This window comes from Notolepis coatsorum (assembly GCF_963971535.1).
Source record: "Notolepis coatsorum genome assembly, chromosome: 15".
Taxonomy (NCBI): domain Eukaryota; kingdom Metazoa; phylum Chordata; class Actinopteri; order Aulopiformes; family Paralepididae; genus Notolepis; species Notolepis coatsorum.
Genome location: NC_140179.1, coordinates 17,918,166 through 17,945,960, shown reverse-complemented (window position 1 = coordinate 17,945,960; position 27,795 = coordinate 17,918,166). Strand labels below are relative to the sequence as shown.

General features: G+C 43.0%; 1 protein-coding gene across 1 annotated transcript in view; it reads left to right on the top strand.

The window, feature by feature from the left end:
* The window catches only part of caprin2 (caprin family member 2), a gene marked incomplete at both ends in the record, with an annotated part of 70,647 nt that overhangs the window by 38,624 nt on the left and 4,228 nt on the right, over positions 1 to 27,795 (top strand). The window contains 6 exons of the mRNA XM_084330912.1: positions 5,059 to 5,160; positions 12,535 to 13,116; positions 16,254 to 16,371; positions 19,149 to 19,331; positions 20,836 to 20,897; positions 25,712 to 25,766. Of these exons, the coding sequence (XP_084187038.1) occupies positions 5,059 to 5,160; positions 12,535 to 13,116; positions 16,254 to 16,371; positions 19,149 to 19,331; positions 20,836 to 20,897; positions 25,712 to 25,766 (1,102 nt within the window). The remainder of the gene's footprint in view (positions 1 to 5,058; positions 5,161 to 12,534; positions 13,117 to 16,253; positions 16,372 to 19,148; positions 19,332 to 20,835; positions 20,898 to 25,711; positions 25,767 to 27,795) is intronic.

Below are 27,795 nucleotides of genomic sequence, written 5' to 3'. Positions count from 1 at the left end.
ATGAGATACTTGGTGGGCCATGAGATGCTCAGATGTAGGGAGCTGGGATGGCTAGCGGTAAAGAGGCTGGCCAGTAACCCAAAGGTTGCTGATTCGATCCCCGCCATTGACGGGAGGGTGCATTCCAGCTGTGAGCTGGTGATTGACTGGTGGCTGGTATTACACCTACAGTGCGCATCGTCCTGCCTAAATGACCTTGAGCAAGGCACTGTGGGCGACCCGGCACTCTGACCTCTCTGAGGACTGTGTGTATCTAGGAGGGATGTGAGGACTCTGTGTAACTAGGAGGGATATGAGGAATGTGTATGTGTGTAACTAGGAGGGATATGAGGACTGTGTGTAACTAGGAGGGATATGAGGAATGTGTGTGTGTAACTAGGAGGGATATGAGGACTGTGTGTAACTAGGAGGGATATGAGGACTGTGTGTAACTAGGAGGGATATGAGGACTGTGTGTAACTAGGAGGGGTATGAGGACTGTGTGTAACTAGGAGGGATATGAGGACTGTGTGTAACTAGGAGGGATGTGAGGACTCTGTGTAACTAGGAGGGATATGAGGACTGTGTGTAACTAGGAGGGATATGAGGACTGTGTAACTAGGAGGGATGTGAGGAATGTGTAACTAGGAGGGATATGAGGAATGTGTAACTAGGAGGGATATGAGGACTGTGTGTAACTAGGAGGGATATGAGGACTGTATGTGTGTAACTAGGAGGGATATGAGGACTGTGTGTAACTAGGAGGGATATGAGGACTGTGTGTAATTAGGAGGGATATGAGGAATGTGTAACTAGGAGGGATATGAGGACTGTGTGTAACTAGGAGGGATATGACTAGGAATGTGTAACTAGGAGGGATATGACTAGGAATGTGTAACTAGGAGGGATATGAGGACTGTGTGTAACTAGGAGGGATATGAGGACTGTGTGTAACTAGGAGGGATATGAGGACTGTGTGTATGCTGGCACGTTGGAACTTTAAATCGGTAGGGGGTGCGGCCTTTGATTTTTTTTTTTTTTTTTTTGCGCAATGGAGAAAAGTCGGGACACATTTCCTTTAGTCTAGCCTGTGTTGCTGGCCCCGTCAAAACGGAATCCTATCAGCCTCCATGGGCAGGTCGAGGCGTAAAAGAATGTCTTTTATACACAAAAACAGTGTCTCGGCTGTTGGGTCTGGGCCGGGCATTGTAAAAACCCCAAAAGAAGTTCTGAGCTTCCAAGTTGTCATCGGCGAACTGTATATTACACGAGAATTGTTCTTTTCCAGTGACATCATTGGTTCCGTCAGCGCTCAAGCCAAATAATGGTCTTTTGGATGCTTTGCCTCTAATTTGTTGCTGAATATCATGGGCAAACGGCTGTAAGATTTCATTTTGGATGTTGTCTCACATCCAGTTGTCTCTCTTTTGGAGCCAATTCTTCAACTCGGGATCAGACTCGGTGCACACTCTTTCCATCATCAGCTGCCATAACACCCCATCCCTATTTGCATCACCCCTCAGTGGAAGCCCCTGGCGCCCGAGGGGGGGTATAGGCAGTGGTGCAGTCGTAATATCCGAACTGCCTGGACGCCACGTGCACGCGCATACATGTTCCCTCGCTTGCGCACAGAACAGATTATTATTATGCATAATTAGTAGGAAACATGTTTGTATAGGAAATTAACTTAAACTAGAAAAGTAAATACAAACTAAATTAACAATGTAACTTAGTTTACAGAAGGACAGTTTCCTTCTGAAGCACAACTTAATGTCTCAATTTGTCTCATCCTTCCAGTCGGGACCATTTGTCACATAGTGAGAGCTCCACAGATCAACCCCCACAGGGCTTGTATTTTGGTTTGGCTCTTCTCGTTCTTTGTTATGCTATCGGTATCCTATTATTATGCAAAGTCTAGGTGATGGATAAGTGCCGGCCGCCGGGTACTTGGCGCACGGCGCGACGAGTCCAGTGAAAATTGTGAACTCATTTTTGTGTGCTCGCGCATGCACATCCGTGCACGATTGCGCGCACTTCTGCTCAGCGAACTTCTAGGACGGCGTGTTACCGGGTGGTACCACCACTGCATCCCTCGGTATAGGGGAACAGACTCAGTTAACTCTTCAATACCTGAGGCTGAACCTGTCGTCTCTGTCTCTCTCTGACGTTTATCAGATTTAGTGGGACTGTCACTGGGACCGGCGGGACGTTTAGAAAAGAAATCTGATGTTTCTTTTCTGAGAGTGAGACATTCTGTGCTAGCAAAGTCTGACTACTAGCTAAAATCGACTGACTGCGCAAGCACTGTATCACAGTATAGCTCAGTGGTTCGTGGCGCGTGGGAAGGGCGGGAGACGGGAGGTGAATACAATTAGTTGTTTCACCTGTCATTCAATCAGTCTGTGACGGTCTGTCATCACTCGAAAATCTACTCTGCTGCAATCTTGTCGGTTTTACACGTATGATTGTGTACGTACAGTAGTGTAATGAATGAATGAAAACTTTATTTAACAGATTGGAGAATGGCTACAATACAGTACGGCTCAATACACATAATATTAAAATGGTGACGTGCTTTGAGCAGGATAAACTTATAATATACAGTGTTACAGTTATACAGTTACAGTATATAATATATAAATACTGTCATAAAAAAAATGATGTTTAATTTTTTCTTTTTTTTATTCTTTGAAATAATCTTGACTGCTGCCGCACCCTCCTCCCCCCCCCTCCCCCCCTTCCAACGTGCCTGTGTGTATGTGTAACTAGGAGGGATATGAGGACTAGGGATGCCCTGATCGATCGGCCACCGATCGGTATTGGCCGATACTCAGTATAAATATGCAATCTGTGAATTCCGATAATGAGTCATATTCGCCGATCGCGGAAACCGATCAAGCGAAGCTCTCACTCGCTGTCTGTCTCAGACACACACGACCTGCAAACTGCCGCTGCTCCTCCTCCCTAGCCCCGCCCGCCCCCGTGTAGAGTTTGTAAACAAAGAGGACTGAGAGGCGGCTCCTCTGCTCGAGTCTGTAGTGCATTCGACCTGCGCTAACGTTAGCTACCTAGCTATCGTTACTGTTTAAACAAAATTACCCAGTCAACTATTCACGTTTAGTAGGCATTGTCTAACGGTATTTAGCCGGCTAGCTACCGATAGCTCCTGATATCAACAAATGATCCAGAAAGTCTAGTAGTCCATGTTCATACCTCCGTTAGCTTGCGTTAGCTTGCGTTAGCTGACGTTAGTTTACTGTTCAAAACTAAATGTCCCATTGAACTAAAGTTCTGTCTTAACGTCATCTAGCCGGCTAGCAGTAGCTACAGATAGCTCTTGATATCAATGTCTTATAACATGGATTTAATGCGTATTCGAGCTGAGGGCTTGCTGAATGTGAAATGACCAAACGTTACCAATAGGGTCCCGCTGCAGCGCCGGAGAATCCTTTTTGGAGCTGGAGGCTACTACACAGACAGTGGAGCTGTTTGCAGATAGCGAGCATTTTGACTTGTTGCGTGGTGGCGATGTCTCGCAGATAATACAAGTACAAGTCTAATTATATAATATATATATTAAAAAAAAAAAAAAAATGTATATAACAATTTTTAATTTCTTTTTAATCAAAAACAATCGGTATCGGCCGATATGGCTCACGACGATCGGTGACTGTGTGTACCTAGGAGGGATATGAGGACTGTGTAACTAGGAGGGATATGAGGACTGTATGTGTAACTAGGAGGGATATGAGGACCGTGTATCTAGGAGAGATATGAGGACTGTGTATCTAGGAGGGATATGAGGACTGTGTAACTAGGAGGGATATGAGGACTGTATGTGTAACTAGTCGATTGTTAATTTTCAAATATTCTTTGCAATATATCGGATATCATTTTGAGACATTTTGGTTCATATCAGATGACCGTATCGTGGCACACAATCTGATAATTTGTTCATTACACGATCGTGTTGAAAGACGATTGAAGATATTGAATTGCTACTTCATTCCTTTTTCCCCTTCTCTCTCCCCCTGCTCCTAATTTATAGTATATTTTAAAGGTATTTTTTTGTTTGTTAAAATAATGGCTCTACACTCCGACAGCCATCACTGATACAGAGTTCAGTACCACACCCAGTGCCTCCGCTCTGCATTAAACTATTTTAATTTGAACACATTTTCTTGTACTTTTTTTTGTCCAAACAGGAGAGAGAAACCTAGATATTAGACTTATTTCAAAAGTCCTGCCAAGCCAGATTTGTTTACTTGTTTAAAGCACATCTTTATTTATTTATTTATTTTTTCACTTTTTCTCCCATCCCAATTTAGTCGTCGTGTCAATTCCCCCCTCCCCTACCTGATCATTGCTCGCATGTGCCCCCCACTGGTCGGACGTAGGGAGGGTTGATAGATACTATCACATGTCCCCTCCGATACATGCAGAGTCAGCCAGCCACTTCTTTTCACCTGCCAGCGCGGACTCTCATTGGTGAGGTGTAACGTGTGGGAGGCTCACACTACCCTCACCATCTCTCTCCCTCGCTGTGCAGGCGCCCTGACCGACCTGTAGGAGACCAGATTACCACCCACCGGCTTCCCTCCCGCTGACTCAGCCAATTGAGCCAGTATGACGGCCGGCCAAGCCGGAGGCAACGCCGACAGCCGGATTCGATACCAGTGTCTCTTGCGTTGGTGACGAGCACTTAGTCCGCTGCGCCACCCAGCCGCCCAAGCACATCTTTTCTTAAGGTTTTTATAATTTGTCTGACCATTTTATTTCCGTGTGGAGTTCTCTCTCCTGATTGGATGAAGTAGGAATGGGATACCAGGAAATGTACAGTATTTTACTGAGGAGGGACTGGGAGACCCATGTTACTGACCAGAACCAGACACTACAGTATATCAGTGATGGCTGTCTGAATGTAAACCACTTAGTTGAACATGTAGACCACTTATTTGAACATGTAGACCACTTATTTGAACATGTAGACCACTTATTTGAACATATAGACCACTTATTCTCACACAAAAGAAAAACGTACAGCACCTTTTTTAAAGAGAGATCCGTTGTTGTTCCCAGGAGCCCCTGCAGCTGTCCGCCGGCGAGGCCTCCCCCGCTCCTCCGCTGTATTGCAGGGACTCCACCGTCTCAGTCAGCCTGGAGGAGACCAGCGGTCCTCGGGTGAGCAGACCTCCCTGCCTGCCTGCCAGCCAGTGTTTGGGAGAATATTACTTCTACATTAGGTCATTCAGCTGAACCCTTTTATCCAAAGCGACTTAAATGTTCTGTACGACAGTGGGATGGGTACAACACTTACAGCGGAGTAACAATCAAACGGTGTTGAAACTTGGGTACTGCAGTCTTGAGTACATGGTAGTAGACATATTGGTATAGTAGGTAGTAATATAGACAAGAAGAGTATTTAGTGGAAGAGTGCATGATAGTAGAAGACGGTAATGAGGTTAGTCGTTTCCTTCTTTCATTTCAGATATTGATTGAAGAAGTGTGTTTTTAGTCTACGGTGAAAGATTGGTCGAGTTTCGGCTCCCAACTGTGGTGGGAAGTTTGTTCCACCATTGTGGACCGAGAATAGGCGACTTCTCTTTGATGACCCTCCCGGAGCTCGGATAGGAGTGGGTCTGAGGCGGCCAGAAGATGCAGAGCGTAGGGGTCTTGAGGGTGTGTAGTTAGAAGATGCAGAGCGTAGGGGTCTTGAGGATGTGTAGTAGGGCTGTCCCCGACTAAGGATTTGGATGGTCGACTAGGATTGGCCAAAATTTGCTGTTAGTCTACTATTGGTCGACTTAAAAAATAAAAATAAAATAAAAAGTATAATATATATATATATATATATATATATTTTTTTTTTTTTATCATTCCATTTGGGCTGTGGGGGGTGCTTAATGTCTGAAGGAGTCTACTGAAGGCTTCTTGTGCTTTGCAAAAGCATGCAATTGGTCCACTGATGGATACATCTTGATATTTGTCTAGTCTAGTGTGTTCATTAGATGGGTGAAATCCTCTTTCTGTGCCTGTTTTCGTAGGCAGTTAGCCTCTGGTATGCGTGCCATTAGCGTTAGCCATGCTTCTAGGCCTCTTTTCTTTTGGAAAGAATGATAAAAAAAATATTATTATTATTATATATATTTTTTTATTATATTCGACTAAGAGGTTGGCCAGTCGACTACGGCTCCTTTCGACAGATTAGTCGACTAATCGATTAATAGGGGTCAGCCCTAGTTAGAAGATGCAGAGTGTAGGGCTCTTGAGGGTGTGTAGTTAGAACAGGGGTCAGCAACCTTTACTATCAAAAGAGCCACTTTTCCCCCGTCCCACAAAATAAAATGCTCAGGGAGCCGCACAACCTATTTACCCTTAAAATGATGATAACAGTGTATAACATTTTATATATCCCCAAGCATACCCCACAATTGCATACCCAAAGTAATTTGCGATTTATTATACTTTATACTTATAGCACACAGTTTGTTGCATTAACCCATTCTCTGCCACCACTTTGATCATCCTAAACCATCCTCTGCCAGCGCTATTTGTCTATGGAGATGTTCACCTTCTTTGCAGGGCTATAACTTTTTAAATTGTATTGCTAAATTGACATTACTATGGCCGATTCAACATCAATTATCTGTCATTCCGGATGTAGGAACATTTAACTTTTTCATTCACACATTCATACTAAAATACCGTCTAGAGCAGGGGTCTGCAATTAGGTTTGCCCACGGGCCAAATGTTCCCCAAGCCATTGTGTGGCGGGCCAATGATAGTGATTTTTTTTAACTCTGTCAAAAAAAACGACATATACATGTTTGCACTGTCTTTTTTCTATTATAAAGTGCCTCTCACACAGTGCATAACACATGAACAGATCAGTAATTTGATTTTAATGCAGGTGCTCGCATTATAAATCGAATGTATTATTATTAGTATAACACATGAACAGATCAGTAGGGTGCATTTGATTTGAAGCACCACGGCAGGTGTATTTAACATTGAATGTATTATTATTATTATAACACATGAACAGATCAGTAGGGTGCATTTGATTTGAAGCACCATGGCGGGTGTATTATACATCGAATGTATTATTATTATTAAAACGCAACACTCACCATAATGCAGGCATCCCTGCCCTGGGCTTATTATTGTTTTTGCTTCGGTCCTCCAAAATCCATGCTCATGTTTGAAACATGTCAAATGTCCACTCTCATTGAATGCCCATCCAATGTCCACCCAACTTGAACACAGTTGCTTGCTTCATTGCCTCGTGTTGCCATGTCAACACACGAGAGTCACCGGTTGCTTATTATTGTTTCGGTCCTCCAAAAGCCAATGTTTGAAACATGTCAAAGTTAAGTATGACTCCTGTTTATTAAAAGAAGCTTTATAGGTTGTAGGCTCCTCTTCTGGCTCATCAGTTGGTATTTCCCCGCTGCAAAGAAGTTATCCAAAGACGTTTGTTTTGTTTTTGCAAACGTTCGCGCGCATGATGGCATCCCAAACGCGGAAGTGATAAGTGAAATTCCATTGATTCTCCCAGTCCATGTGACCATTTCTAGCATTTCAATTGGCTATAGTGACAGCCATAGATATGATGAATAGATATATACAGCTTCACAAAGACACTCTGGCGTCACGACGAGTGAATATTTCCTGCGCGTAAAATAAACATATTCTCAAAATAACCTGACGGGGCAGAAATGATTGCTGGCGGGCCCATTTCGGCCCACGGGCCGCCTATTGCCGATCCCTGGTCTAGAGTATAAATATGTTTTTATCGTTTTCTGCAGTATTTCATAGAACGTGAGATATAGGCATAAATGCATATATTAGATTATCAAATGCAGTTTGATACCGATCCATGCCATATTAAAAAATTCAACTGTACATGGTCCTAAACGTCATGACTGATCATCTGCGGGTGAACGGAGGGGGGGGGGGGGGGGGTCGTTTATAATTCAATGACCGACGTTAAATGATTTATGTAGTATGGGTGATATATTGATCAGAGCAGTTTGTATCGAAAATGATAAAGAAAAACGCTGAAACTCACCCCAGTCTCCTCGTAGCGTTGGGCGATGAGAGTGGAGCAAACGGATCCCAATTATGGGATGTTGATCGATGCAATCCATTTCCGGCTTGTATATTACTAATACACGTCCAAATCATGTTGATTATTGAGTTATGGCAAAGATCCATATCGACAGTGTCTGTATTGAGCCCCGGGACGATAAACGAGTGGCCGGATGAAAATAGCGGACGGACCGAGCTCCAATGGGCACTTCCGGTTTGGCAACTCGCCGATCGGCCACCAGGTGGCGGTATTGAAGCGTTGCAAAGTTGTGATGGCTCAGACAGCATCAGCCAAGACTCCGTGGGTGAAATATGAATACCATGACGAAAATATGAAATATTGATCTCAAACACGCCTTACGGCGTGATTGGCAGACAACGCATGGCGGAGAAACCCGCCTTAACACGTGATTGGCGGAGAATGGGTTAATGGGATTATAAAGCAATAAAAAGAAAAATTTAGACTTTTTATTGCTGTTTTTACCTGTTATAACAAAGGAAAACCTCAAACTCTTATGAAGAGGAGAAAAAATACTGGCTGTGTAGACCTATTTTTAAATAAAACACAGAAGAGGAGACAAAACACTGGTGTCTGTAGACCGACTTTGAAATAAAACCCTGAACTATTCAGGTATATTTGAGTCCTTCCCTTATTTGTGGAACATTTATAAAATAAAAAGTAGTCCACTTTGAAAAAAGACTACCATGTGTAGAGCTACTTTGAAATAAAACACAGAAAAGGAGAAAAAACACTGGCATCTGTAGACCTACTTTGAAATAAAACCCTGAACTATGCAGCTCTATTAGAGTCCTTCCCTTATTTGTGGAACATTTTCTCAAATTTCGCACCACATATCGGGCATACAGGTAAGCCTTTTGTTGACTAAATATCTTAGTTGATGAAATATTTTTTAGTGTCACAGTATGACATCGATCTCCAAAATAAAAAAAATAATAAAAAAAAGTTACAAATTATTATAATTTTTTGGCCAGGGAGCCGCAGCTGATTGGCTAAAGAGCCGCATGCGGCCTCGGAGCCGCAGGTTGCCGACCCCTGAGTTAGAAGATGCAGAGTGTAGGGGTCTTGAGGGTGTGTAGTTATAAGATGCAGAGCGTAGGGGTATTGAGGGTGTGTAGTTAGAAGATGCAGAGCGTAGGGGTCTTGAGGGTGTGTAGTTAGAAGATGCAGAGTGTAGGGGTCTTGAGGATGTGTAGTTAGAAGATGCAGAACGTAGGGGTCTTGAGGGTGTGTAGTTAGAAGATGCAGAGCGTAGGGGTCTTGAGGGTGTTTAGTTAGAAGATGCAGAGCGTAGGGCTCTTGAGGGTGTGTAGTTGGAAGATGCAGAGCGTAGGGGTCTTGAGGGTGTCTGTGTCCCCAGCAGGCCATGTGAGCGGCGCGTGAGCGGAGCGGGCGGTTTTGACGTGAGCGACTGAGTGGGTTTTAAAATGGGTCGGCGCGACGTCCGGAGCGAGAGTTTTCCTCCGCTCCAATCCACTCCGGGCCGCTCACAGTGGTTTAACACTGATGTAATATACATGTAGTACAATGCCAAAGCAACAGATGGCGATGTACAAACATGAAGGCCATTTTCAACCAATGAGAAGGGTGAACAGTCACTCACATCCTGTTAGAAAAAGTATATGACGCCATTGTTGTTGTCGTTAGCTTACATGCTAACGTTAATGGCAGCGACCATAGCATTGTGGCTAGGCTAGCTATCATCGCTTAGTAGAGCTATAAACAACGTTATTTAACATTGCAGAATGGGTACAATTACAATACGGCTCAATACAAACAATTGTTAAGTGGCCCAGGGGGTGTAGACTGTTGTAGTTTGGTCAAATCAAGCAAATTTACATCATGCTCCAATTTTTTTTTTTTTAAATCTGCCGAGTGATGTGGAGCGGGGACCGGGGAGAGCTCGATTCAAGGTGAGCGACTTGGGGGCGGGGTCAACATGAGCGATTAGCGGAGCGGAACAAGCCGTCTAGAGCGTAGAGCGGATTTCTCGCCCGCGCCGATCCGCTCACGGGCCCTGGTCCCCAGTGGAAAAAACGAGTCTCTGGAACAGACGTATCCGTTTATGTACTTGTGTCAAGTAAAAATACTTTGTCGCCACCATTATGGGAAATACGCTTACCATCTTCTCCGGAATCAGACAAAAGATGGATACCAATTTTCTCTCCGTACGTTCAGTAGAAAACGATCCCGCTGCAAGCTAGCCTAATTTAGCACAAATTAATGGAAGCGGTTACAAGCCTAGCTTAACCTCTTAACACTTTGATTACCAGCCATGCGGTCCACCTTACCCCCGTTAAATGCCACCACCCACTTCAATGATAGCGTTGTGAACGCATAATCTCTGTCTTAAATTATGGCTGTGTCTAATCTGCCCGTCGCTTATCAATGACTTGTTTGCAGTCAACATTGTCGAAACGGATTGTTTTTTAATCGCTTCATTTCCGTTTTATAGCATTTTGAAAAGCCCTCGTTTTCAAGGAAAATATAAAGATTCCGTGATAAACTGCATTTACTGGAATATTCTGGCATACACAAACGTTGTAATTTTTCGGTCTATTTATGAATCGTTTTCAAATAAACGCTAGATGATCGATATTATATGTGTACTTATGCACGCTATAGAAGTTGGCTGAAATATCGATTATCTCATTTCCTGATCTCGCACACACACACACACACGCATAGGGCAAACGCTGATATATAGGTGAAAATAGCTCTGATTATCCTAAGACTGGTAAAATAAATTCCTTATCCAAAAAGATTATTCCAATTCCTGATCGCCATTCCAAATATCGATCGCGTTTATTGATTCAGTGTTGGGTACTGTAAATACATAATCCACGCGTTTTCCGGGCCGGCGATCACTTGGTCTCTTCAGTTGGCTTGACGGAAAAGTAAAATGAGGAAACTGCCCCCCCCCAAAAATTGCCAGGCCTAATGCGAGCCTGGGAAGTCTTGTGCTTTGTAACGTGGCTTCATGTTTTCATCCACTGAGGCTCCACATGCTTGTTTGGTTGAGGTCTGAACTCGCAAATTGCCCATAAATATCGTTTGTGGGTATTGTCCAGTTGTTGCTGTATGTTTTTATCTGCCCAAAATTCAAGCAAGCATGAAAGCATTACAGTAACGACGTGTGTGTCAGCAAGTTGATACAGAAGCCTCTCCTGTGTTTTGGTAGAAGCTCGTACACCACGCCCCCCACTCCCACTGGCGCGCACCCGAGACCACCTATTTCTGTGGTCCAGGTTTGGAGCGAATCAGCGTCCCGGGGGACGGGGGGGGGGAGCGTTCTCAGTAGAATTAATGAATGAATGACACACCCTTTTCTGGTGCGATCCGGCTCTGATTCGACCCCGAATGGTGAGTGAGAAAGCACCCTTAGGCTGACAGGGCTCATACCAAGGGCTGACAGTTTGTTAAAAAGAAGGCTGTGGTTGACGGTGTCAAAAGCCTTTTGAAGGTCAATTAAAATCATACCACAGACAGTTTGCCAGCATCCATTTCAGCTCTGATCAAATCAGTTAAAAAAAGTAAACAAGAATCGGTGGAATGTGATTTCCTAAAACCTGATTGAAATTTATATAATAATGTACTTATAGCACATGCATGAGCCTGGTCTCTTTTGAAAGATAACATTCTAAAGTTACTAATTCAAAAAAGGAGATTTTTAGTGCTAATGAAAGAGTAAAAGTAATAGGTTTGAACTTGTGTACTCACATTTTTCTTTAGTGGTTGCAAGATTCCATATTCCATTATTCCAGCATTGAGGAATGAGCTGGAAAACACTGCAGTTAAGGTCCAGGTACATGGTCCAAATTTCATAAGAATCCATTCAGAAAATCCATTTTGGCCATCCACCTCGGTGCGTTCTGAAGTCTGTCACAACTCATGTTCGCTCGTCAACTTTCACCTACTTCCTATATTCGCACCCCCCATGTGGGCTATCGTTGGAAGCAGACACTCGTTGGCTACAATGCTGACCAATAATTTTCGCCATCAGCGGTGATTGGTCAGTTCTCAATCGTATACTGTCCGACGTTGACGCGTGGTTTGTAAAAAGACGCTCCCCTGACATATCGTCATGTAACTCGAGAAGTGAGGCACGGAATTGGTCGAGTGAGGTGGCGTTCAAATTGCGGAAAATTGATGTTTAGAACGGTATATTATATGTTCGGCGAAAAATGCAGCCCCCTTTACGTACCGGTTCGTGGTAAGAGGTTAAAACCCCGGGAGGCCACTTTTTGGCCAACAGCTAGCCTAGCTGATTCCGCTTCCATTAATTTGTGCTAAGCTAGGCTAGCATGCAGCCGGATAGCTTTCTACTGAAAGTACGGAGAGGAAATTGGTATCAATCTTCTTGTCTGACTCTAGAGAAGATGGTGAGCGCATTTCCCATAATGTTGGTGTGTTCCTTTTTAATGTAATTCTTCCATGTCCCGTAGACCCCCATCACTCAGTCAAGGAAGCAGTCGCCTGCCCCTCGCTCCCCTAGTCCGCCTCAGACTCAGGACTTCTCTACACCTCCTCCCCAGGCTCAGGACTTCTCTACACCTCCTCCCCAGGCTCAGGACTTCTCTACACCTCCTCCCCAGGCTCAGGACTTCTCTACACCTCCTCCCCAGGCTCGGGACTTCTCTACACCTCCTCCCCAGGCTCAGGACTTCTCTACACCTCCTTCCCAGACAAAGGACTTCTCTACACCTCCTCCCCAGGCTCAGGACTTCTCTACACCTCCTCCCCAGGCTCAGGACTTCTCTACACCTCCTCCCCAGGCTCAGGACTTCTCTACACCTCCTCCCCAGGCTCAGGACTTCTCTACACCTCCTCCCCAGGCTCAGGACTTCTCTACACCTCCTCCCCAGGCTCAGGACTTCTCTACACCTCCTCTCCAGGCTCAGGACTTCTCTACACCTCTCCAGGCTCAGGACTTCTCTACACCTCTCCAGGCTCAGGACTTCTCTACACCTCCTAGCAGACGGTCCCTCACCATAGTACCCCCTGCACCCTTTCAAAACATGCACTCAGTAAGTACATCTTATTTCCCCCTCATAGAATCTTCACTCGAGATGGTCTGAGATTGTCCTGGAAACTCTGGCTGTAAATTGTGTGGCATGCCAGAACTTCTGTATGCAGCGTACTGACCCGGTAGATGCTAGGTGGGGGCGATGCTTGGGAGGTAGAGCAGAACTTCTGTATGCAGCGTACTGACCCGGTAGATGCTAGGTGGGGGCGATGCTTGGGAGGTAGAGCAGAACTTCTGTATGCAGCGTACTGACCCGGTAGATGCTAGGTGGGGGCGATGCTTGGGAGGTAGAGCAGAACTTCTGTATGCAGCGTACTGACCCGGTAGATGCTAGGTGGGGGACGATGCTTGGGAGGTAGAGCAGAACTTCTGTATGCAGCATACTGACCCGGTAGATGCTAGGTGGGGGACGATGCTTGGGAGGTAGAGCAGAACTTCTGTATGCAGAGTACTGACCCTGTAGATGCTAGGTGGGGGGCGATGCTTGGGAGGTAGAGCAGAACTTCTGTATGCAGCTTACTGACCCGGTAGATGCTAGGTGGGGGGCGACAGTGAGGTGTTTTGGGTCTTCCTGGTTTTTAATTGATTGAAAAGCCTCCATGTTGATTTCAGATCTGCCATCTCCAGTATGAGGCTCTCTTCCTGAAAGGAAGGGTCAGTCGGAGCACTACCCACAGTCTTCTTGGTCAGGGATGGTGTCCTCACCTGTTGATGTGATTTCACCTTCCATTGAGTTGTAGACCTGACTGTTCCTTTTTGCTCGTCTGGTCCTTCCTTGTCATCTGTTTCTATGTGTAGCAGTCAGTTTTTTCTGGCAATTCTGACAACTCATCCTCTTGTTACAGTTTATACTGAGATGTCCCTTGGTGAGACAACTAAAACAAAGTCCATTCACTTTTAAGAACTCTATTTTCTCCAGATGTTTCTGAGCTCTTATCTTCTTGCAGGCTTCAAGTGAATGTTCGCCTGCACAGTATAAACATGGGAGTTCTAAAGGCCTCAGAGCCATCTGCCTTGGGTCCCACATCACTGACTGTAGACTGTTTGTTTGTGGCTGGTGTCACTGTCGTGACAAAGCTGCTTCTCTCCTTAGCCGGTGCAGCCGATGTTCCTGCTCGTGTTTGCCATTCAGAGGCTGCAGTCTTGAGGTACCTTGGGGAAGCTCTGTCAGGACCATAATCCTGAATATTGCCAAACAATGGGTCGGCAGCGATTTTGGCTTGTTTCTCCAGATAAGTCACAAGATCCTTGAATTGGGCTCTTTGCTTAGTGCGCTCCTGGATATCGTAAGCCGTTGACCTCCACCTTTCTCTGATCCTAAAGGGTATCTTGGATAAGATCAGTCTCAGATTAGATGGATTATCCAGCTCATCCATATAGTGAAGCTCCTGCATTGCATTACTGCATCCTCTCAGATAGATGGCATAGGCGTGCAAAGCTTGACTATCCTCCGGTTTGATGCTGGACCAGTCCAAGGCTTTCTTTATGTATGCATTTGTGATCCTTATTTCATCTCCAAAATTCTCTTTGAGCAGTCTTTTAGCTTCCACATCCTGCGGAGGCATGTGTAGGCAGCTCCGCACAAGATCTTTAGGCTGATCTGTTGTGTACTGTTCCAAAAAGTAGAGTCTATCTTGATCACTTGTGGTTCTGTCTTCAATGCCGTACTCGAAAGCTTGCATGAATGATCTAAAGTTCAGAGGATCTCCGTCAAACATGGGAATCTCCCTGGTTGGGAGTAGCGCCAGGTTCTGTTGTGTGACAAGTATATCCGTAATGTCTCATTCTGTCTTGCCATGACATTTGATAGAACCTGGTTTGTTTGGTTTTGACCCTGTTGTCCTGCTGTAACTCCAGATGGTTGTAGCTGAAGCTGTACAGGGTGCTGAAGCTGATATTGTGCAGGTGGTTGTTGCCGAGGTTGTGGCTGTACATGTGGCTGTGTCTGATATTGTACATGTGGCTGATATTGTACATGTGGCTGATATTGTACATGTGGCTGATATTGTACATGTGGCTGTGGCTGATATTGTACATGTGGCTGATATTGTACATGTGGTTGTGGGCCTGATATTGTACATGTGGCTGTGGCTGATATTGTACATGTGGTTGTGGCTGATATTGTACATGTGGCTGTGTCTGATATTGTATATGTGGCTGATATTGTACAGGTGGCTGTGGCTGATATTGTACATGTGGCTGATATTGTACATGTGGCTGTGGCTGATATTGTACATGTGGCTGATATTGTACATGTGGCTGATATTGTACATGTGGCTGATATTGTACATGTGGCTGATATTGTACATGTGGCTGTGGCTGATATTGTACAGGTGGTTGTGGCTGATATTGTACATGTGGTTGTGGCTGATATTGTACAGGTGGTTGTGGCTGATATTGTACAGGTGGTTGTGGCTGTACATATGGTAGTCTGGGTCTCACTACTTGTGGAGGCCTCTGTGTTTGTTGTTGAGGTTGCTGCTGTGAAGGTTGCAGAGTTTGTTGCTGTGTAGGTTGTTGTTGCTGTAAAGGTTGTTGAGGTGTCTGTGCCCATGCATACTGGTCCAAGATCTGTCTTTGAACAGGGATTTTTGGAACAGCATTTATGGATGCATACTAGGCTTGGGCGGTATGACGGTATTACGGTATACCAGGGTTTTTCAAAATCCCGTTGGTCTGATTTTCAATACCGTGACGTCACAGACTGTGCGCCATGCGACGTTATTATAGTGTGTTCCTGTGGGTCGCCCATCTCATGTGTGTGACAAATAAAGACTTAGACTTAATAAAGATAGAATGCGGTTATGGACCGGTGGCCATCAGTTTATTAAGGTCGAATGGACCATGGGTCCACTTCCAGTCATCGGATGATTGTTGATTCGGGTATCGGAGTGTTTTTCTAACGTTTTGAGAGTATGGATTCTTGCATGAATGTGGAACTCGGGAACACATTGTTTGGGTAAGTAAATGGAAGCCGCAGCTCTGGTTTGTGAAGCCGCAGCCCTCTTTTGTTTTCTTATGTGCTGCACGTTATGTTAATGACCAATAACATTGAATTGAAACTCGAGTAACTCACCCTGCAACTCTTTTACAACTCTTTCACTTTAATGCTTTTTATCTCCTTTTTTTCCCCTGGAGGTTTTCAAGGCGAGTAGCCCATTGTCTCAGAACGGGCACTTCTCCGAGATCAGATACAGCACAGCGAGCACCCAGACGCCACCCGAGTTCAACATCCCAGATGACGAGTTGCAGCCAGGTAGGTTGACCTCGGATGAAATGGTCTCTAGCCAGTTATCTGCGTGTGCCTGAAATGGACTCTAGCCGGTTATCTGCTTGTGCCTGAAATGGACTCTAACCGGTTATCTGCTTGTGCCTGAAATGAACTCTAGTCGGTTATCTGCTTGTGCCTGAAATGGACTCTAGCCGGTTATCTGCTTGTGCCTGAAATGGACTCTAGCTAGGCTCTAGGTTATCTGCTTGTGCCTGAAATGGACTCTAGCTAGGTTATCTGCTTGTGCCTGAAATTGACTCTAGCTAGGCTCTAGGTTATCTGCTTGTGCCTGAAATGGACTCTAGCTAGGCTCTAGGTTATCTGCTTGTGCCTGAAATGGACTCTAGCTAGGCTCTAGGTTATCTGCTTGTGCCTGAAATGGACTCTAGCTAGGCTCTAGGTTATCTGCTTGTGCCTGAAATGGACTCTAGCTAGGCTCTAGGTTATCTGCTTGTGCCTGTAATGGACTCTAGCTAGGCTCTAGGACGGTTATCTGCTTGACACACTAAAGATGCACAGATACTGGTATTTCATATTGGGCCGATACCAGCCAGAAATGTGGAATCTGGGACTTTATCCGGTAAGAAGGTCTGATGCCTAGAACTAGTGATGCACCGATGTGAAAATTGTGGCCGATACCGATAACCGATATTAATATTGCTGTTCTGGCCGATACCGATATTTACCGATGTCGATATCTCTGTATAGAAAACACTTTTTTATGATAATCAAATAAAGAGCTATTTTCCAAAACTCATAATTTTTTTACTTTTGTAACTTATTTTCAGAAATGACTGATTTTTGAAACTATTTAAGGCCAAAACATGTAAAAAGATTTTTTTTTTTTTTTTTTATCGGATATCGGTCCCATCTTGATATCGGACCGATACCGATGTGTAAAAAAACGGCCATATCGGCCGATATTATATCGGCGGCCGATATATCGTGCATCACTACCTAGAACCATGTGTAACCTGTATGATATCATGTATAACCTGTCTGATATCATGTATAACCTGTCTGATATCATGATATCATGTATAACCTGTCTGCAGGGACCGAAACTAAAGCCCGCCGCCCGCCAGGGGCGATCAGTTTTTACCTTTGGCGCTTGACACTTAGAGGGCTGCCCGCCTTGTGGCGTGTAATCTATCAAGTTCATAACGATACTCTTATTTTGAAAATCTGTGTGGGTCTCATTTCCGCCCCAAGCGCATCTCCAGTCATAATATCGATGGCTCCGTCAGTTAGCAACAATTAGGTTCGTATGATACTCTTATTTTGAAGAAAACCGTGGCAACGAGTCATATCCGCCCAGCCCTGCAGCGGGATACTATTGGCTAAGGGCTTCTGCTCGCAGTGCTCATGTCAACACAGGCAGTCTGCTCTAGTCTAGACCGGACCTCCATGAGCTACCGTTACTGTTTAAACAATGACCCAGTCAACTATTCACTTTTAGTTTAATACATGACGAGGCATTGTCTAACGGTATCTAGCTGGCTAGCTACTGATATCAACAAATGCTCCAGCAATAGTCGACTCGAGTGCATAATTAATACCTCCGTTCCCTCGTTAGCTAGCTCGCGTTAGCTAGCTCACGTTAGATCGATCTGTCCCAGTAAACTAAATTGTCTTAACGTTATCTACCGGGCTAGCAGTAGCTACAGATAGCTCCTGATATCAATGTCTTATAACATTGATTGAATGCGTATTCTAGCTGAGGGCATGTTGAATGTGATTTGACAAATGAACCGTAACGTTATAAATAGGGTCCAGCTGCATCGCCGGAGAATCCTTGCATGCTGAATGTAGGGTCTAGCTGAATATAGGGTCTAGCTGCAGGGCCGGAGAATCCTTGCTGGAGCTGGAGGTTACTCAAGTATACACACAGACAGTGGAGCTGTTTGCAGATAGCAAGCATTTTGACTTATTGCGTGGTGGCGATGTCTCGCAGATAATACAACTACAAGTATGATTATATAATATATATTTTATTTAAAAAATTTTTTTTATATAAAATATATATATATATTTTTTAATCAAAAAAATGTTGGCAGGTAAGAAATATGCTTGGCGGGTAGACTCTTCCCATCTACCCGCCACTGGCAGGTGAGTCAAAAAGTTAATTTCGCTCCCTGCCTGTCTGATATCATGTATAACCTGTCTGATATCATGATATCATGTATATATAACCTGTCTGATATCATGTATAACCTGTCTGTCTGATATCATGTATAACCTGTCTGATATCATGTATAACCTGTCCGATAACCTGTCTGATATCATGTATAACCTGTCTGTCTGATATCATGTATAACCTGTCTGTCTGATATCATGTATAACCTACCTGTCTGATATCATGTATAACCTGTCTGATATCATGTATAACCTGTCTGATATCATGTGTAACCTGTCTGATACCATGATATCATGTGTAACCTGTCTGATATCATGTGTAACCTGTCTGATATCATGTGTAACCTGTCTGATATCATGTATAACCTGTCTGATATCATGTGTAACCTGTCTGATATCATGTATAACCTGTCTGATATCATAATATCATGTATAACCTGTCTCATATCATGTATAACCTGTCTGATATCATTATCATGTATAACCTGTCTGATATCATGTATAACCCGTCTGATATCATGTATAACCTGACGGTGAAACTAATACATTTCTATATTATACAGTGACGAGTGGTTGTATTGATGTATCCCTAATACTTTTTTCTGTATTTTTTTTTCTCTTTCCAGTGTACCAGTCTGAGTACATGGTGGGTAATGGTGGGCAGGTCTTCCTGTCCCCTGGCCAATCGGGCGGAAGCATGGGTCGTTCTGGCCAATCCTACTACAGGGGATCAGTGAGAGGTATGGCACGTGGTGGTGGCGGCAACAAGGGCCTGGCGCACTCCTTTCGCTCTTCCAGCTGGCACCGAGGTATCTACCCTCAACCTTCAACCTCCCTTTCCTATTGGCTGCAGAAGTCACCTGGTAACTTGTCCACAGCCCCCCCCCCCCCCATGTCTTACACCCCCCCCATGTCTTACCCCCCCTAACACTTGGCACACCTAGCCTGGTTCTAAGCTAACACTTGGCACACCTAGCCTGGTCCTAAGCTAACACTTGGCACACCTAGCCTGGTCCTAATCACACTCATTAACTGGAAAATGTGAATGAGTGAGTTTTATTAATGTAAGACCAGACCGATATTATTCTGATGGAGCACCTCTTTGATCAGGACAGCTAGCTTGTCGGGGCAATGCTGCACCTTGACCCCTGAAAAAAAAAGTTTATCTCTTGTTGAGGTGGGTTTGAAAGCAAAGAGGTTGAAGCTAGAGGGGGCAGTTCCTATCTACAGTGTGGTTAGGGTTCGTGTAAGGTAAGTGTGTTTAGGGTTATGGTTAGTTTAAAGTAACAGTGTGGTTGGGGTTTAGGTGAGTGTGTTTAGGGTTATGGTTAGTTTAAAGTAACAGTGTGGTTAAGGTTGGGGTTTAGGTGAGTCTAACAGAAGTGTCTTGGTGTCTTGAGGTTAAGGCACTTGTCTCCCAGCAGGGGAACTCAAATGTTTTTTGAAAACGTCCGTAAATATGTCAATATATGATTGACTTTGCATGATAGCATGTACAATAATGATGTAGAGTTGTATGGGTTATGTGCAGGTGTATATGTAGGTATATAGAAGGATTTATATTCAGATATATATGCATGTGTCGTAAATATAAATGTATAAATGGCTCGAGGAACAGGCTTGTTTGTATGTGCACACCAAGTCTCTCTGTGGCTCACACTCCAAGGGCTAGATCCACAAAGAATGGATTGCACGGTGCTACTTGCACCCTTACTTCATTATGAATTGAAAATGGGGGACCCTGATGTAAACAAGACGAAAGTCTTTCTCTGGTCTGCAACCCCTTAACAATTGTGTGTATTGAGCCGTACTCTATTGTACCCATTCTGCAATCTGTTAATAAAATGTTCAATCAATCACCATGCAGGTTATTAACAGATTGCAGAATGGGTACAATACAGTACGGCTCAATACACACAATTGTTAAGGGGATGCAGACCAGAGAAAGACTTTCGTCTGCGAATTGTAAGTAAGGGTGCAGGTAGCACCGTGCAATCCATTATTTGTGGATCTAGCCCCAAGTCTCTCTCTGTGAGGCTCACACTCCAGCCTCTCTGTTCTCACCGTGGTCTTCTTCACTCCAAGCCTCTCTGTTCTCACCACGGTCTTCTTCACTCCAAGCCTCTCTGTTCTCACCACGGTCTTCTTCACTCCAAGCCTCTCTGTTCTCACCACGGTCTTCTTCACTCCAAGCCTCTCTGTTCTCACCACGGTCTTCTTCACTCCAAGCCTCTCTGTTCTCACCATGGTCTTCGTCACTCCAAGCCTCTCTGTTCTCACCGTGGTCTTCTTCACCCCCCCCCCCCCCCCCAGGTGGAACCTTTGTCCCCCAGACGCACCTCAGGGACTACGGCCACATCTTGTATGGAGCTCGGGTAAGATATGTGTCCTCTACCTGTCTGTTAGGGTTAGAGTTAGAGATGTCCATTAACCTCTTAACATGCGGGCAGGAAAGTGGCCATTTTTGTTTTCGTTTTTGAGGACTGCATACTTTTTCTGCAAACAAATACTATATATTATACTTATAGCACATGCATACGCCTGGTCTCTCTTGAAAGATAACATTCTGAAGTTTCTGATACAATAAAGATCACTTAGTGCTAATGAAATGGAGCAACCTAGGTCTGAACTTGAGTTGTAGAAAAACTTGCTACTCATATTTTTCTGTACATTTAGTCATTTAGCTGACTTTTATCCAAAGCGACTTACAAGTTCTGTACGACAAGACAGCAAGAAGGGTACAACTCTATCAGCTGAGTAAAAATGTTCATCAAAGTGTTGCGTGTTACAGTGTAGGTTAGTTTATTAGGACAAGTGCATGACAGTAAGGTTAGTCAGGGTTAGATTTTTTTTATTTTTTTTATTATTATTTTTATTTTTTTATTATCATTTCAGATAATGGTTGAAGAAGTGAGTCTTTAGTCGACGGCGAAAGATTGGTCGGGATTCGGCTGTCCTAACTGGGATGGGTAGTTCATTCCACCATTGTGGGGCAAGGATTGAGAATAGGCGGCTTCTCTTTGATGACCCTCCGGGAGCTTGGATAGGAGTAGGTCTGAGGCGGCCAGAAGATGCAGAGCGTAGGGGTCTGCATCTTCTGTAGTAGTTGCAATATCCAAATATAGTATTTCCAAAACAATTGGTATGAGCTGGAAAACACCCTCCATAGCCTGACGTCTTATGTAGTAGATGCCCAAATTGCATAAAAATCCGTTCAGAAATGAGTGATTAGGAGCGATTTTGATAAACTGTATAAAAAGAAAAAAGCTCTGCAGGTTTCCATTTCCTCATAGACTTCAATTCATTCAGCGTTTTTTTCTCTTCCTGTATTTGCTTGTGACTTTTCACCTAGATCCCTGATTTGCACATCCCCACGTGGGGTATCATTGGAAAGCCACACTCATTGGCTACAAGCCTATTGGAACATGAGGTTCTGATATGATTTGATTAATATATCTGCATTATTTCATCCCACTTGCTCTTGCTGCTTGTTTTACACTGATTTGATGTCTTATTTCTTACTGATTTAAAGCACTTTGAATGGCAATAACCCTGTATGAAAGGTGCTATACAAATTAGGGATGTCCCGATCACGTGATTTTCAGAAGATCGAGATGATAAAGAGTTTTTTTTTTTATTCAACAAACATGACCATGTTCACGTCTTAAACTCATACTGAGGCCTTAGTTTTGGTTTTAAATTGCATATCATCATTCATTTATTTATTGTCACACAGAGCAGAAGAATATTGCCAAAACAAACTCATTTCCTTTTGTAACTGAGGGGTACAATTCCCTGACTGTATTACTAGATATGATACTTACTACCACTACCTTTGTACTTAATATTCGGCCACCCAGTACACGGCATAAATATATTATCATGAACACTCTCACGTAGATGAAACGGATCCAACACAAATGTACGAAGTCGAAGTATGCGTTTATTACTACACAGCAATGGTGTGTAGAGCAAGCACTTAATCACTTAATTACATTTATGAATTGAAATAGTATGCACTTTTATGGCAAAGAGTATTCGTCGGTATATCAATAGAGAATGTCCAATCTCTGATGGCGCAGGTGGTAAATATACGACCTGGAATAGTTAAGGAATAACAGCAATGATACTTTAATGATTATATACTAGATACACTAAGGGGGGGTTAATCCGGTCGCTTGTAAGCCGACAGGAGTAGGAGGGGGGGGGGGTAGAATCCGGCTGCCTCGTCCGGCCAAGGGTATCCCAGGTGAACCCACTGTAGTGCCGTTCAATGCGCCGGCGATCCTTGGACCACAGATGAAAGCAGGTGGACTCTTTGTGGGCCGGCTCTCTCCGGTCCACGGGGGAGAGACGTGAAGCGACCTCGTCTTGCAGAGCGTCTCCTCACCTTGCGTCCTCTCCAGGGGGGGGGGTTCCAACACACGGCAGTGTCGGGGGTCTTTATCCATGGAATAATCAAAGTATACAAAGCATAATCCGTGCCTGGGAAGGCGGGCTGTCGTCGGTAGAATAATCCGGTATACAGGTCCACTCGCTCGTCGGCTCTGGGGCTCCTCGGGTGCAGCTTCACATGGGGTCAACCACCCTGGGTAAGCAGCCAGTTCTCTGCCCGAAACGATGGGGTACTGACTACGGTAGTATTCTCACCGCACGAAGCACTATATATTAACAGACTATTATTAGCTTAATAGACTACGTCCAACTCGACGATATAGTGCCAAATATGACTATTCAAATATTAATATACACGATGTCTCAATACCGATGGTAGGCGAACTTGGCCTTACTCCCACACGTGGCGTCGCGGGGAGGCTTTACGTCTGTGACTCTATTGGAGGGTAAGAAACTGGACTGAAAAGAAAGTCCTACTTTAGTAGCGCAGTATATATACGCACTATGAACAAATAGTCCCATTAGTGGTGCGGTAGCCAGATTCCTACGCGGAACTAGGACTTGTTCGTACATGTGGAGCGGTACGTTTGAACTGGGTCTGAGGGGTATGGCAGCCTGGCACCAAGGTCTCGACCAATAGTAGAATGGAGACTATTATGGGATGTTCAGTAGGCTAGAATGGATATTCAATGCATATTGTACAAGGAATATACAAGGGATATCAGGGAATATTAGAGAATATACAAATACAATTAAATATATATATATAAATAAATATATATATTCGGTTTAATCTGGCCCTTCACAACACCTTTGATTTAATTATACATCAACTGATTTATGTCAAGGATGAGGGACATCCACTAGTTGCAGAACTTGCAGTCACCTGATTTTTACAGACGATGGCGCCATTGCTCTCATGAAGCAGCAGGTTGGAGGCAGAGTTTTTAGATTACTCCGGTTGCAATGCCTTGCTTGAATGAAGTTAACTTTTCACCTGGATAACATCAACATTCAGGGTGAATGTAATGTGAGAAATTGGGATGGATTTTTTTTTTAAATTTTCTTTAATTTTACTTTTTTTTGATCGGATCGGGAAAGATCGGTATCGGTAGATACTCAAAATCACATGATCGGGAGCAAAAAAAAATTATTGGGACATCCCTAATACAAATTAAGTTGTTATTATTATTATTATTATTAACCTTGTCCAATAATTTTCGAGATCGCCAATGACTCGGTAACATGGGTCTCCCAGTCCCTCCACTCTGCAGTAAACAGCCATCACTGATATAGAGTGTCTGGTCAGTAACATGGGTCTCCCAGTCCCTCCACTCTGCAGTAAACAGCCATCACTGATATAGAGTGTCTGGTCAGTAACATGGGTCTCCCAGTCCCTCCACTCTGCAGTAAACAGCCATCACTGATATAGTGTCTGGTCAGTAACATGGGTCTCCCAGTCTCTCTGCTCTGCAGTAAACAGCCATCACTGATATAGATTGTCTGGTCAGTAGCATGGGTCTCCCAGTCCCTCCACTCTGCAGTAAACAGTCATCACTGATATAGTGTCTGGTCAGTAACATGGGTCTCCCAGTCCCTCCACTCTGCAGTAAACAGTCATCACTGATATAGTGTCTGGTCAGTAACATGGGTCTCCCAGTCCCTCTGCTCTGCAGTAAACAGCCATCACTGATATAGAGTGTCTGGTCAGTAGCATGGGTCTCCCAGTCCCTCTGCTCTGCAGTAAACAGCCAGCCCCCGTCAATCATCTGACTTCTTTTTCAGTTTCTTTTTTCCTCTTTACTTTCGGGATCATATCTCACGTCGGGAACAAACCTGAACGTTATTGCCATAATACATTTTTACATTATAAAAAAAAGTAACTGTACTTACAGTAGATTTCATTCACGGTTTTTGCTGCACGCCTGGTTATAATAAATCCAGATTGAACTCTGCCATTGGAAAGGGGAGATTTGACCCGATCCATAGATGTGTGACTTGGCCATAATAAGGTCATTTATAGGCCTGGTATTCTATATTCTATAATAATATTTCAAATTGCATGTGTCCGGATGGCAGAATTCAGTACTGTATCTACAAATCCGTTGAATCATCTTCCCTTTATTCATTTGCTTATATTTTTGGTACACATGATCTCAAGGTGCTGAATGAGCTCAGTTGTTTTAATGTCTGGTCAATTTTAGCATGGTGTTATTCACTGTCAAATATGAACAAAAGGAAATTTGATATTCTCCTTTGGTTCATTACAATTTACTCAAGCCTGGTAACACTCAGACACAATATTTCTGACACTGGGAATACATTCCCTGAGCCATAGATGTCACTAGATACCAAGAACATGCAAATAGACCTTGTAGAAGTGGAGCAATCTTCCATTTACTTAGGTATGTATTTTTAGGCAGATTTTCAGAAAATAGGACTAGGGCTTAAGAGGTAAAAAAAATGTAATAATAATAATGGTAAATGGCTGCTTTTTTATATAGCTATTTTATCCAAGGCGATTTACAATTTGTTACTCACATTTTACCCATTCACTCACACACCGACGGCGGAGGTAACCATGCAAGGTGCCAACCTGCTCATCGGGAGCAATTAGGGGTTAAGTGTCTTGCTCAAGGACACATCGACACACTGCCCCGGAGGAGCGGGAATCGAACCGGGAACCTCCGGATTGCCAGACGACTGCTCTACCTGTCACTGTCGCCCCTAATAATGATCCTGTAGCTTCAATCATCTGCCTGCTTTAGGTTTTTCTTTAATTTTGTTCCTTCAGGACCATGGCTACCAGCACAGCAACAGGCGAGGAGGACCGAGACACAACTCCAGTGGTAAGAGCCTTTCTGTTTGATGTAGTGTTACAGTATATATTACTGTATATAAGAGCCTTTCTGTTTGATGTAGTGTTACAGTATATATTACTGTATATAAGAGCCTTTCTGTTTGATGTAGTGTTATATATTACTGTATATAAGAGCCTTTCTGTTTGATGTAGTGTTATATATTACTGTATATAAGAGCCTTTCTGTTTGATGTAGTGTTATATATATTACTGTATATAAGAGCCTTTCTGTTTGATGTAGTGTTACAGTATACATTACTGTATATAAGAGCCTTTCTGTTTGATGTAGTGTTATATATTACTGTATATAAGAGCCTTTCTGTTTGATGTAGTGTTATATATATTACTGTATATAAGAGCCTTTCTGTTTGATGTAGTGTTATATATTACTGTATATAAGAGCCTTTCTGTTTGATGTAGTGTTACAGTATATATTACTGTATATAAGAGCCTTTCTGTTTGATGTAGTGTTACAGTATACATTACTGTATATAAGAGCCTTTCTGTTTGATGTAGTGTTACAGTATATATTACTGTATATAAGAGCCTTTCTGTTTGATGTAGTGTTATATATTACTGTATATAAGAGCCTTTCTGTTTGATGTAGTGTTATATATTACTGTATATAAGAGCCTTTCTGTTTGATGTAGTGTTATATATATTACTGTATATAAGAGCCTTTCTGTTTGATGTAGTGTTACAGTATACATTACTGTATATAAGAGCCTTTCTGTTTGATGTAGTGTTACAGTATACATTACTGTATATAAGAGCATTTCTGTTTGATGTAGTGTTACAGTATATATTACTGTATATAAGAGCCTTTCTGTTTGATGTAGTGTTATATATTACTGTATATAAGAGCCTTTCTGTTTGATGTAGTGTTATATATATTACTGTATATAAGAGCCTTTCTGTTTGATGTAGTGTTACAGTATACATTACTGTATATAAGAGCCTTTCTGTTTGATGTAGTGTTACAGTATACATTACTGTATATAAGAGCCTTTCTGTTTGATGTAGTGTTACAGTATATATTACTGTATATAAGAGCCTTTCTGTTTGATGTAGTGTTACAGTATATATTACTGTATATAAGAGCCTTTCTGTTTGATGTAGTGTTATATATATTACTGTATATAAGAACCTTTCTGTTTGATGTAGTGTTATATATATTACTGTATATAAGAACCTTTCTGTTTGATGTAGTGTTATATATATTACTGTATATAAGAGCCTTTCTGTTTGATGTAGTGTTATATATATTACTGTATATAAGAGCCTTTCTGTTTGATGTAGTGTTATATATATTACTGTATATAAGAGCCTTTCTGTTTGATGTAGTGTTATACATTACTGTATATAAGAGCCTTTCTGTTTCATGTAGTGTTATATATATTACTGTATATAAGAGCCTTTCTGTTTGATGTAGTGTTATATATATTACTGTATATAAGAGCCTTTCTGTTTGATGTAGTGTTATATATATTACTGTATATAAGAGCCTTTCTGTTTGATGTAGTGTTGTATATATTACTGTATATGAGAGCCTTTCTGTTTGATGTAGTGTTATATATTACTGTATATATGAGCCTTTCTGTTTGATGTAGTGTTGTATATATTACTGTATATAAGAGCCTTTCTGTTTGATGTAGTGTTATACATTACTGTATATAAGAGGCTTTCTGTTTGATGTAGTGTTATATATTGCTGTATATACGTAAGAGCCTTTCTGTTTGACATTCACACAGCCAGACACCGTTACACTACATCAACCTGTTTACATACCCGTTTATTAACGACAAAATAAAAAATTATGACTATTACTATACAATGTACAAAACTATAAATAAAAGGGTGATCACAAACACTAGCCACATCGTTACTAGAGAACTAATAATATGACAACAAGTTGACTCTTGACGCTGCTGTCAGACATCAGGTGAAGCAGAAGTGAAAACACTGGCTCAGGTTAAATAAACATGTAGCTACATTAGGCACAAACAATGGAGCGCCAC